Raw genomic sequence first — 12,837 nt, 5'->3', positions numbered from 1 at the left:
ATTTGATTCTAATCCAAAAAAAAACAATTTTTGAGTAAATGCCTGTTGTACCTTGTAGAATGTGGCAAATTTGCAAAATTATTCTGCCAGAATTCTGCCAGAATGAGGGTGGTCAGGAATGCCTTCAATAAGTAACTGAGCGCTGGGTTCATTCATGCGTTCTGTTTTTTTCACAACACTGTGTTTTTTAGTTCTATGTTTTTACACTTTTGCCCGCGAATAGACGTTCTTGGTGGAAATTTTGATAATACCATCTTAGCAACATATAACTAAATCACTCTCTAATAAATTTAATACGTTTATTGTAATTTTGGTGACAAACAATATTAAAATATAGCAAGATATTGCCGGCTTGAATTTCTTGACACGCTTGACTACGTGGATTGCAACAGGATATTTAATTAATGTTGACAAATAATATTTAGCTAGATACTCAATATGTTTAGTCCTGCAGTAAAACAGTTGTCAAAAATCGACGATGCCGAGTTCAACGTTGCATCAAAAACTCTTATCCGAATTGCAAGCAATATAATAAAGTAAGTTACAGGACTTATTATTTAAATTATTAGGCTACCTACCTATCCATCCTTTATAGGGGCCCAAGTAAACTACTCACTAAACATGCAGCCAATTAAACGCACGTTTATTTTTAAAACATGTTTTTACTTGCCAAAATAAAGTGGTGGTTGGTGGAAAACCTGTAATCTATAATGCTTCTAATTTTAAGATCAAGCAAGGAGGAAAAGTTTCGGTCAATTAGAATTGACAGCAAAGCATTTATCGAGAAAATTCTGCCCTTTGATGGAGCTGTTCAATGCCTTCTGGAAATGGGCTTCATGGTAAACACTCATTTTGATAAGAAGCATTTTTGCCACAAAGCCCCCAGCATACATTATTCAAATGCATTTTTTTATTTATGTAATGTTTTACTTCAGTTCAGTTCAATTTAATTTTTGTACAAAAACAGCTTCAACGTGTAGGAACAACAAATAAGTGAAATGACATAAATAACGATAAAACCATTATCAAAATTCCATGGTCATCATGCTGATAAACTTGTATGGCATTGTAAAATAATGCTTCTAAAAATATATTCTAAACTATTTTTTTGCGACCAATTAAACCACAACTGGTTGTTTTTCAGGAGGATGGTGATAGATTTACCTTGACAATGACCAACAGTCTTGCAGACCTTCGAGAAATACTGCAACAATTACAAGTTGCTGCACAAACAAAAAACAAACAAACCTCCCCTCTAGTGATGGCTTCCCAAGAGACAGTTTATAAAAGGTAAGAGTTAAATGTGTATTTTTGTTTTCAATAATGTGATTTCCCACTTTAGAATTGTTGGCCACTTTCAACATTCTTTTATATATGAAAATAAGTCTCTGCAACTGAAAGCCAAGGCACTTATACCATTTGATAAACTCAAGAGGCAAGCAGATGTAAAAATGTCTCGGATGAAGGAACCATGTAGGTTTTGTGGAACATGTACAATTGTGTGTTTTGATTTGTTTACATTTTGTGTTTTTCCTAGCATCATCAAGTGTGGAACATTTGCTTCTTCTAGAACTTCTTGCTTGGTTTAAAAAAGACTTTTTCAAATGGATGGACAAACCCAAATGTCCAAACTGTAATACCAACAGTGATGTGCAGAATACTGGTAATTACATGTCATAATTTGGTATGCAGGTAACATCTGTTTAATGTTTATGTTTTGTGTGGTAGGGTCTGTTTCACCTTCTAATGAAGATATTATATGGCAAGCATCTACTGTTGAAGCTTATATGTGCAAAAACTGTGACAGAGTGATTCGTTTTCCCAGATACAATCATCCTGAAAAACTTCTCGAGACTCGCAGTGGTAATTTTATGATAGGAGTTGCAGTTAAATTAACTTGTGCATGACAACTGTTTTTGTGCAGGTCGATGTGGGGAGTGGGCCAATTGCTTCACTCTGATGTGCAGGGCCCTCAACTTTGAAGCAAGGCATGCTAATGACTGGTCAGACCATGTCTGGACTGAGGTAATTTAGCTGCATGACAGTGACACCTGTTTTATCTAATGATCTTTGCATGTATTGTTGTATAAGACGAGCGCTTGTACGGTTGTGGTTACAATTCAAATTCCTCAGCCAAAACAACATGTTTACACCATAGCACATTTACACAGTGGAGACAATAAACAAACGGTCGTCGAACACTTACAATAATGCTAATTGCTTGAACATTGTGTAATAAGATATTATTTGACATTAATAAGCACTTCGATCATCGTATACTTCTTGCAAGTTCAATTGAATACTAATTTAATATTTTTGTTTCAAATGAAAATTGGCAACACCACGTGATTGACCAAAACCAAATTTGCTTCCAAGGTTTTTATTCCCTCGTGGGATCGTTGGGTGCATTGTGACCCGTGTGAGAACGCCTGTGACAAACCACTTCTCTACGAGGTTGGTTGGAAGAAGAAGCTCTCCCTGGTGGTTGCCGTTAACTCGGAGCAGGTGATTGACGTCACGATGCGATACACCGTCGATCGAAAAGCTGTCATGCATCGGCGCGCACTGATGTTTAACTCTGATTGGTTGGAAGAGAAAATCAAACTTCTCAACGCATCGAATAGCTCCTCTATTAGACCTGAACGTTTGGTGAGTTGTTAGTTCTTAGTAACTGTATTTGTATTTGGCGTACATGTCTACCACCGGAGCTGGCGCTCGTTTGTTTTACAAGTAATGACGCAAACTTTGTCTCATTGTTTGTTGCATTTTTGTGCATTATGTGGAACATACACCGTAACAGAAATGACAAAAGCGACTAAGGCAGTCAGTTTCAGTGGTGTATAAATAGAATTGAGAAAAATTGGGCGGGTCATAGACAAACTTTATGTAGCCACTTTATCACCACCTAGTGGTTATTAATATAATCACCTTGTGACTAACTATTTTACTGTTTTTTAATAAAAGTAATTTTAATAAAAAGTACGTCAAACAACAAAACAAAGTTAACAGTAAAAGTTGACCGATTCAAATAGACAAATATATCCACCTGCAACTACGCTTGTGAGTGCAGTGTCTAAATTTGAATATAAGAACTATAATGCTGTATTAGGCTGTGTTGAATAACAAAACGCAAAAAAATTACCATCAAAAATACTTAAAACGCCTAATATTCAAATTAGCCCTACGTCACTGTTCAGCGTTCCGACCAGGAATAAGTTTTCAGAGAGTTTCGAAACGAAGTCTGGCAAACATGCCTTGTGGTCAGTACACGCAAAAACATTCATGTTATTCGTCGGTCAAACGGAAAAACGCGAACGAGGACATGGGATTACTCAGACACTGGTTGTATTTTGGTCCCGTATCCACGCCATATCCTCTAAGTTTGATAACTTTTATTATGTCGACAAAGTGGAAGTCTTTGCTTGGCCGTTTGGTTAGCAAAGTCGTCTGATAGTCACACCAGCTGCACTGATGAGACCTTTTAGGTCGAAACAGTGGCCATCTGTCTGCAGCTTATACACAAATTCATATTATTGGCTCCACATTGCTTATTTTATTATGTCCACCACATGAACAATTTCGACTTAGTAGAATCTTATATCGGAATTTTGGGTTGTAACATTTTCAACGAAAATGGGAACCACGAACTGCTTTCGATACTTAGGGCTTTTGTAGATACGGGGTATGTTCCAAAATTTGCGGAACTTTTTAGTTTCTGGCATAAACTGTACACACACTAAAACTCTGCCATAAGGTTATTTCTACTAGGGATGCACCGAAAGTTCGGTTTGCCGAATTTATTCGGCCGAAACTAAGGTTTTTATAATTATTCTGTATTGGCCTTTTTTGAAAAGGAAACCTTTTTACTGCATGTAACGCTGATATGCAAAGTTTGGTGCAGATTGGAATTATTGTTTAAACTGTACGAATGTGTTCGTTTTATTTGTTTTTTTTGTCACCGAAATGATGAAAATCAACTTTGAGCAGTTTGTATAGCAGTCGAGGTCATTCTTTAAGTGCCCAAAAAAGGCTGTATGGTAGGATGGATCCAATCCAACAAATGCTTTGTTTAATTTTGTTGCGTTTAAAGAGATGGATACCAAAATTAGTTTCGGTTATTCGGGAAAAGTTACCAAATATTCGGTTTCGGCCGAATAAAAAAATTGCTGTTTCGGTGCATCACTAATTTCTACTTCATCTCTAAGGAATGCGGCAAAATCTTACCACGAAAGCAACTGAGTTTTGCGTTTACAGAAAGAGCTACGGCGTCGTTGGGAAGTGGAAAAACAGGAGCTCTCATCCGAAAAGCGGATGAGCGAAGAGTACGGTGGCCGTACTTCGGGTTCACTCGCTTGGCGATTGGCCAGGGGTGAAACGAGTAATGCCCCAGGAGGGTCTGCACCCCCAAAACATGATTACGTCATCGAGCCATCGAAATCCGAACTTCAAAAGGGCGTCATTAAAATTAATTACTTTTCCCACACAAATGAGTAAGTGGGAATGTCTTTTTTTTCCCTCATGACGAAATACATTTTTATCGTAGAGCATTTTGGTATCATCAGGGACACAAACAAAAATGCACGAAAGATGTCTTGCTTAAAAGTAGCTTTTGTGCTTGAATTTACTGCGTTGAGATTTTGCTGAGGCTCGCTACGCGATCACAATCGTACGACCAATTTTGTTTCATTTTAAAGAAACCAAACCAGCGAACTACAGTAAATTCAAGCACAAAAGCTACTTTTAAGCAAGACATCTTTCGTGCATTTTTGTATGTGTAAAACAGCGAACTGGAGTAAATCCTGGCACAAAACAGAGTTTTAAGCAAACTTTGGCTCATCAACTTTGCTTAGGGATGCGAAAATGTAATATAAATATACCTCGATATTGTGTTGTCACCTTTTTAAAGGGTTGTGTTTGGTATTCACTAAATCACGCCCATGTCTTATTTAGGTATAACCGCCCGTCAAGTAACGACGAAAAGACATACGATTGGAGTTCGCTTGTGTTCGTCGCTCAGAACATCCAGCATAAGGAGGAACTTGATTGGAAGATGGTTTGTTCCTTTTCGATCGATCGCTACAATAAAAATAGATCTAAATTCTCAACTATTTACTTTTCATGCATATAAATGTGTTGTGCCTCTGCAGTGACATCAGTGAAAGCTTTTTTTGCATTGACAGAAGAAAACATTTTTTGGCTTATGCGGATGTAAAAAATATGATTCTATGTTTGTGTTTTCGTTCCAACTTATGTTCGCGCAGTCATACTTGTGTCGGGAGGAGGGAACTGACCGCGCCTACGTCACGTGGAAAGTCCGACTTCCTTCGGGCTTTCGATACGTCAGAGCAGCCGTGAGAGTAGAAAGCACAACTTTCGACAGTGGAAACGTCGCCTGGCTTGTTACGACCGGCAAGCAAACTCGCAAGATTGAAACCGGTGAGTTTGCCCGCTTGCTTGGGTGTCTATGGATCGAAACTTGACTTGCCTGAACAAAATGTCGGACAAATTTTTAATTTTTTTTACAAATTTTCAAAACCAGTGGTTCTCAATCTTCTTACACTTGCGAACAAGTTCAAATCAAAAAAAGAAGGATTACAGCGATTTTACACATCTCTATACTAAAGTAAAAACTGTCGATGAGTAGAAAATGTCGATAATAAGAATACTTACGAGGCAAAAGAATAAAAGATTATCCTAATGTGAAATGTCTTCCGAGCAAAACGCTGAAAGACAAACCAGCGGAATGTATGATTAAAAAAAACGTTAACTTGCGGTCGATATTCAAGTTACATTTCCTTTAGTCACACTTCAGCATGATTTAAATTTTTTTTGTTTTTAAAAATCATATTAACAATACTAATTTTTGTGCGTGATCTGGAAAATATGTTGTTGTAAGTGACAAAAGTTCATTTCACAAAACAGGAAAAAGGGAAAACCTGGACTCGTTTTCTGTCGGCGATCGCACATTCTCTGTTCACGCGGTTCTAAGTGGGGGAGAGGGAGATTGCGCGTGGCAAAAGGCCCAACTTTTTCGGGAAAAAAACGAACCTCCATCATCAAACCCCTCATTTGAACTCGAACTGTGGTTTACAAGGAAGTCGTGACCAACGCCTAGTATAGTCTTCTGTATATTTGCCGGTGCCCCATGCTGCTTGAAGTAAAAATGTTTGAGCGCAACGTTTGCTGTTATGTATTATATGTATTCACTACATTGGTTAACAGCGGTTCTCCTATATATATTGCAATGCAAATTTTATGAAAGGAAATCAGCTGTTTTGCTATGTATATTTGCAGTGCAACACATGTATTGTTGTTCTGTGGCATTTAAAGCAATCTTTTATTACCATGTGTGTGCCTTGGCGAAGAAAATTTTAACCTATCGGAACGATAATTGCGTATGTTGGTTTTCTACATAAGATTGCATGAGCAATTGACCAATGCATGCTTCTACGGTGCTTTCTCGGCTTTTAATAAACCTACACCACAACGTCACAAGTGCAAGGCCGAAATTTTGAACTCATTATGACGTACGCAATTTACTGTGCTTTTTAGAATATTAATAACAGTGTGCCTGCCCCGTTTTGGACAAACGCATTGCCAACGCCATTTTGTAATACCAATGGTTGCTGTAACCATAGCTACTAAGAGAGACCGAACAACACACATTTGCTTCATCCTTATGACTGCATAGAAAATGAATGACTCGACTACCGGCAAAACCCATATACGAAAACAGCAACTTAAGTTCCTTGAATAGCATTCAGCACTATGAGTTTGCAATGAATGTCAGGAAGTCAACCTTTCTGAGCAGAAACGCAAGAGGTTTGCGTTTTGGGCTGGTTTTGTGCAGTCTTTCAACAATTGCAGATTTATGTAAATGAGGCCTTTGTATGAAAAACGTTTTATATTTACCAGGAACGATTTCGTATGACCCTGCAAGTATAATGATGCTTACATATTACTTGCTTTAGCAGTACCTGGGCTGTTAATATTGTATATCAGTGATCTGTGAACCTTGGCAAGCGATGAGATTATTCATGACACGTGAAATTTACGAGGTTATATTGCAATTCTGCTGGAAAATACAAACCTGGCTACAAACGTTGAATGATTAATTAACGTCCGGAAACAATTAATTTGCCAATACTTTTTACAACATATGAAAACTGCGTTCAAAAGGGTTGCCCACCCCCTGTTGCATATATTTTGCCAGACTGCCGTCTTCGGTTTCTGTCACGTAAAAACGGATGCAAAGATATTAAAAATATAAGGGAACGAGCATTTGACTCACAGTTATGTTTTTGTTTTTCTTGTAAACAAACTATGTCATCCTGGTCACCATCAGCGTTTTTACTAGTAAAATTAGGACATGTAATTTGTCAGAAAAATACGGATATCACGCAGTTTATAAGTGTAAGACTTGTTTACAACTAATTAAGAACAGAAAAAATGTTTCGACGACGTAACTAGTCTGCTGGTCTAGCAGACATCCACTACTACGTTCGTCACGTCGTCCGTGGGTCGAAACGCAACCGATTGCGACCACTGCGTGAATCTATTCATGTCATGATGTATAAAGAAAATGTGGCTTGACGCAATTTCGCAGTCAGTTTCATCAAAGTAGATAAAACCGAAGTTTGTGTTCGCAGCAGTTCCAAGTCGCAGTTGCTGTTTAAGTACTATAGTTCGCAAAAGTGAAAAAATTTTGTTGAAAATGGGTTACATCTGGATTGGTACCTTTGCACTGTTAAGCAGTATGTTGATAACCTCAGTCGCCGCCGAAAATCCTTTCCTGGAACTTGGTAAGCAATGTTAATGCGCGTGAAATTTTTTATTGCTATGCCCTCTTCCCTTTAATAACAGGTGTATGTCCAACTGGCTTCGGGGAAAACGCAAGCGTGTGCGATGGTGGCGCGATTTGCGAATTCATCGAAACTACCAACAACATTTCATCCCCGGCGCTCAGCATTCTGTAAGATTTGAAATTTAAGCACAAACTTTGTTTTTTTGGCAAGTAAAAATTACTGAATAAGTGTTGCGTGTTTCCGTTCAAGTAATAGTATTTTCGTGTTTGGTTAACGACAAAGCAACATAGATTACTTGTGATTTCTTCTACAAAGTTTGTGCTTAAATTTCAAAACATAGATTACTTGTGATTTCTTCGACAAACTCTTCAAAACCCCTCTGATGTTAATCTTGTCCCGTGCAGATGTTTTGACATGGGCTTACTGAGAGGAGTCAGATGTAACGTTACCCAAGAAGAGTTTTGTCAGCGCCACATTCTCTGCACTGCTGGACACGAAGTAAACAAATGTGACATGAACTGCTCTTCCCACTACCGATGTCGCAATGGAGGGGATTGTGTTGCTCGCTCCACTCTGTGCAATGGCCAAGAATGTACTGGATGTAGATACGCACCATCAGGACCCGGATTCAAGTGTGTGCGGAACGGGTGGAGGTGCAACATACCTTCGGCTTTGGTGCGAGATGGAATAAAGGATTGTGACGAAGGAGAAGACGAACGCGATTCAGAGTAAGGACAAGGTTTTGGAAAACATTTACGACAGTTCGGACGTTTTGTTTTAAGTCCATATATCAATTTATTTTCCCCAAGAAAATTTCCCCTTTTTTATATAAGACTGTTAAAAAATGAGTTAAAAAAATGATAGCGTGTGTTTAGTACTTTTAGCAGTTTACTGAATTAGGTTTGTAACAAATCCATTTTTTATTTAAGTTTGCCCTTTTATTTAAGTGTGAACCTACGTTAATTTGGTTATGCTCAAACAACAGCAACATGTGATGAACTTTTATTAAGAAATTTACTGAAATAAACTTTATGTAACGAAATTCCAAGAACAATTGCTCTGGGGGCAAATTAAACTTATTTTAAAACCACTCTTAGACCGGAATCTATCTTTAGTCCCGAATGCTCCGACCGTGTTGTGCATCATTAGTTTGTCTAAAGCTTGTCTGTTTTCTTCAGCTATTATTTTACGTGCCAAGACAACTCACTAATATCGAAGAACAGCGTTTGTGACGGAGTGAGGGATTGCAACGATCTCTCCGACGAGTGCTTTTGTCAGGAGGCAGACCCACACCTTTGTCGCTTCTTAAATACGTAAGAATCGTTGTTTAAAATTTGAAAGAGTGAATTATTTTTAGGCCTATTATTAACATTGAAAAATATAAAGATGCCAAAAAATATGATGAAAGGGGGCAGTGAAAAACTTGGCAACAAAACATAAAAGAAACCAACAAAAAAATGAGTAAGAATACAAAATATCGTGCTCACATCTATTAACAGGAAATTGGTAAGAGCACGTTGATTTTCCATCAAGATTGAATTGAATTTTCGTGACTCTCGAAACTATATACAAGATAAGCAAAACGCACGTATACGTGATAAACTTTTTGCTGCTATACAACCCAACTAAGGTTATCGAGGTGAAATAATAATTAGCCATAAACAACTTACGCGTCACCAACTCCAATTTCGTAAAATGTCGAGATCATACATGCACGTCCTACAATTAACAATTAGATGGACATAAACCAATTTATATTTAATTTTAACCTTCGGTGGAGCTAAAAATAAACAACCAAGCTTTTAGATCCTTTGTACACCATGCATTCACCCAACCTTTTGGTCGCCTGATGGCATTGATCTTTTTCCCGAAATCGTAGCCAACCAACGCATAAAGAAATAAAACTATAACATGTCTTTTTCTGAAACAGACAAAAAGACGAACAACCACAGCGGGATGGCTTGGAGTTTTGCCCAATTCAAGAGCCGTGCACAGTAAGTTGCTGCTCATATAGTTTTCCAGTTTACTTGCGTGATTCTATATTTGAAATCCAATTCTAATGTGTCGCAATGCACTTTCGCATTCTAATTTGTATCGAGATTTACGTCTTTTCGCAGCAATATGATCTTTCTCAGGAGCCTGTGGAAATTTTAGACCGAACCACAGACAAACCGACACTCTGCAAAATGAGCCGAAAGTCTAATTACACGGTACGTAGTGTTTGATATGCAATTGGGTGTTCTGAATTCGTTAATTATGATGACAATCGACGCGCAGACTGTTTCTCGTTGTGAAGTATGCAACTACAGAATAGCTTGTATTGATGGCGAGGATGAGATGAACTGCACCGATGGTCGACATTACTGTAAGTCTGGATCACCGTCGTACGTGCGACCGCACCAGGTATGGATATTTATTTGTATTGCGTGGCCTTTGATTGATTAACACTGTAAGGCGAGTTGTTCTACATTGCTGGTGTGACTCTATAGAGTATAGCCTTTTGACCTGCACTGAAAACCACGTTTAAATATTTTGTGGTTTCTTATAAACGCTTGTGTACAGCGCACAACGGGAAACATATAGGTCAAAGATTCTAGTATCGGTTTATCAAACAACGGCCACTGTTAGGCAGGTAACACATAAACCATTTTATCTTTACGTAGATCAATGATGGTCGGATGGATTGTTCGGACGGAAGTGACGAATGTTTGAAGGAAAATGGTCCGAACACATTTTTGTTCCACTCCCGTTATGCCCTGATCGGAAACACTTTCCTTTTCGTTCTTGTCTGGTTGATTCTTATTTTCGCTTTGGCAGGAAACAGCGTAAGTCAACTTTTTTAATTAATAAACTAGTCGGGGTTTCGATCAGAATTCGGTTTTTTCGAACGGAGTCCATGGGCGTTTTCTTCGTTATTTAGTGATGTGGTGATGCTACTATATGGTACTATTTTCTAAATTTAAAAGTCAAACTAATAGCTTTATTCATTCCCTTACTTTTAAGTGTGGATATTTTGTGCATCTGCGTTTATTTGCAGATCGTGCTCGTGCAAGAAACCAGGACCCTGTGTGAGATGCGACACAAGCTGGAGGTCTTGTCGTCCTTGAGAGCGAATCACGTTCTTGTGTTGAATCTAACAGTAGCCAATCTCCTCATGGTTTTCTATCTGGTCTGCCTTGGTATCTCCTATGAGCAGTTGAGAGGTATTTACTGCCAGGAGGAATTTAGGTGGCGATCAAGCAATTTATGTATGTGGATGGGTGTCATGGTAACGGTGTCGATCGAGACCTCGGTGCAGACTCTCCTGTTGTTGACTGTGGTCAGGTTCAATTCGGTGTTGAAGGTGAGTAAGTGTTTGTTGAAACTGTGAAGATCTCTATTCATGTTGTTGTCTCAAATACTTCACGTCAACAAAACTTCTAATAACCAACTAAAAGCTTTTTAATCAAATTTTCAGCCTTACAAAGTCACTTCACAACCCCACATGAAGTTGTTGATTCCTCTCATCGCTCTCATTTGGACGATTTCTATTGTTGTCGCCTGGCTTCCGCTCTCACAAACTTACCGCAAGTCGTTCCCCGACAATGTGTGGATTGCCGGAAATCCGTTTCTGGACAACGCAGATGCCAATATTACGACTGCAAAAAATTTCCTCTATCGTTACTCAGCCTACTTGATGAGGAATAATAATACGAGACGTGAGATTGTAGGCGGCCAAATCTCGTCGGCTCAAGACTGGGGAGCAATTAAATCCATCAACGCCCAACTGAACGGAAAGGACGAAAACTTGAAAATTAGCGCTAGATTTACGTAAGTGTTAAAAACGTTTTTTTTGTTTTTGTTCAAGTTATGCATAAAAAATGCCCATGCCAGTGATTTTCTATAATGCGGATTAAGGCCTATCAGCAGGTAGGTATGCCCTTAATGCGGATTAAGGCCTATCAACAGGTTGGTATGCCCTTAATGCGGGGAAACAAGTGTAACTTTTAACCTGAAGGTTTTGGTGTAGAAACATTGATCGGTTTCCCATCATAATTTAGATGTCAAATAAATTTTGACGTCACTTCTGTTATCTTGTCTAATCATGTGTAGTTCTTATTCGACTGATACGTGTACCACGGTATGAGTGGCACTGGCCTAAAATATATTAGTTACATGAGCGGCGTCTACAGAAACTTGCATTTTGTTATTTCTTGTTACAGTTACTACGGAACCCACAGTGTCTGTATTCCAAACATGTTTCCAACAAACAACAACCCACACAGGATTCTGTCGCTGACGGTCTTAAACTTTAACTTTGTGTCGTTCGTTCTGATCGCTATCCTTTACCTTATCATATGCGTAAGAACCAAGACGAACTCTGCCCAAGGAAGATTTAAAACTGACGCAGGTGTGTTTCCTTTTTTTTACAAAAAAATAGGACCTGGGACAAAACAGTTATTTTACATTGAATGACGACTCATATTTTAATACAACATGTTGAGTGTATGGTATTTACGAATATTGCAGTGACCATGCAATGGAAAGTTTTTCGATTAACCGCTTCCAACTTCTGTTGCTGGATTCCGATCTACGTCATGGCATACGTCGCATTGTCGGGCAGCAACGTGCATGGAGATGCCTACGTAGTCTCTGCCATCGTTCTTCTTCCTATGAACAGCGCCATCAGTCCGTTTTTGTATTCAAGCGCCATTCCGAGAACCTTTAATTATGCTTTCGGATGGTATAAACATTTTAACTCCAGTCCTCGAAGAAAAAGCGTTGAAATGTCTGAGTTGTAGCCTATTTTGTGTCTTGTTTTTGTTTATCGCCATATCCGTGGATTTCGTGCACAAATAAATTACACAAGCATTGGTAGGTTTATAATTTTAGCCACGAAAGAAAGTTATATGCTTTGCACTAATAAAGCACTGAACAGAAAAATAACAGAGCAAAACAAACAAAAGTTGTTGCAGTTTTTGCAAAAGCAAGTTATCACTCATTGGACCTAACATATGCTGTTTCGCTTCATTGGCTTTAACCCGTGATGGGC

The 12,837-nt window shown here is 38.5% G+C and overlaps 2 protein-coding genes across 2 annotated transcripts; both read left to right on the top strand.

The window, feature by feature from the left end:
- The first annotated feature begins 318 nt into the window (after window positions 1–318).
- Window positions 319–6,759, top strand: LOC145901282 (peptide-N(4)-(N-acetyl-beta-glucosaminyl)asparagine amidase-like). The gene is made up of 12 exons (XM_082988923.1): window positions 319–536; window positions 728–839; window positions 1,145–1,290; window positions 1,343–1,473; window positions 1,538–1,663; window positions 1,729–1,863; window positions 1,925–2,025; window positions 2,377–2,649; window positions 4,255–4,490; window positions 4,951–5,053; window positions 5,262–5,436; window positions 5,923–6,759. Exons 1-12 carry the CDS (start codon window positions 439–441, stop codon window positions 6,102–6,104), a joined length of 1,818 nt encoding a protein of 605 aa, XP_082845049.1. The 5' UTR covers window positions 319–438; the 3' UTR covers window positions 6,105–6,759.
- A 955-nt stretch (window positions 6,760–7,714) lies between these two features.
- Window positions 7,715–12,586, top strand: LOC145912695 (uncharacterized). Its single transcript, XM_083000294.1, has 12 exons — window positions 7,715–7,802; window positions 7,864–7,972; window positions 8,210–8,533; window positions 8,984–9,118; window positions 9,736–9,799; window positions 9,941–10,015; window positions 10,083–10,208; window positions 10,469–10,630; window positions 10,843–11,148; window positions 11,263–11,615; window positions 12,008–12,195; window positions 12,315–12,586. The coding sequence occupies exons 1-12, from the start codon at window positions 7,715–7,717 to the stop codon at window positions 12,584–12,586; spliced, it is 2,202 nt and encodes a 733-aa protein (XP_082856420.1).
- Window positions 12,587–12,837: the final 251 nt, after the last annotated feature.

Source organism: Ascidia mentula, chromosome 1 (genome assembly GCF_947561715.1).
Source record: "Ascidia mentula chromosome 1, kaAscMent1.1, whole genome shotgun sequence".
NCBI classification, from domain to species: domain Eukaryota; kingdom Metazoa; phylum Chordata; class Ascidiacea; order Phlebobranchia; family Ascidiidae; genus Ascidia; species Ascidia mentula.
Note: the sequence above shows the minus strand (reverse complement) of the source record. Positions and strands in the feature narration are given on the sequence as shown.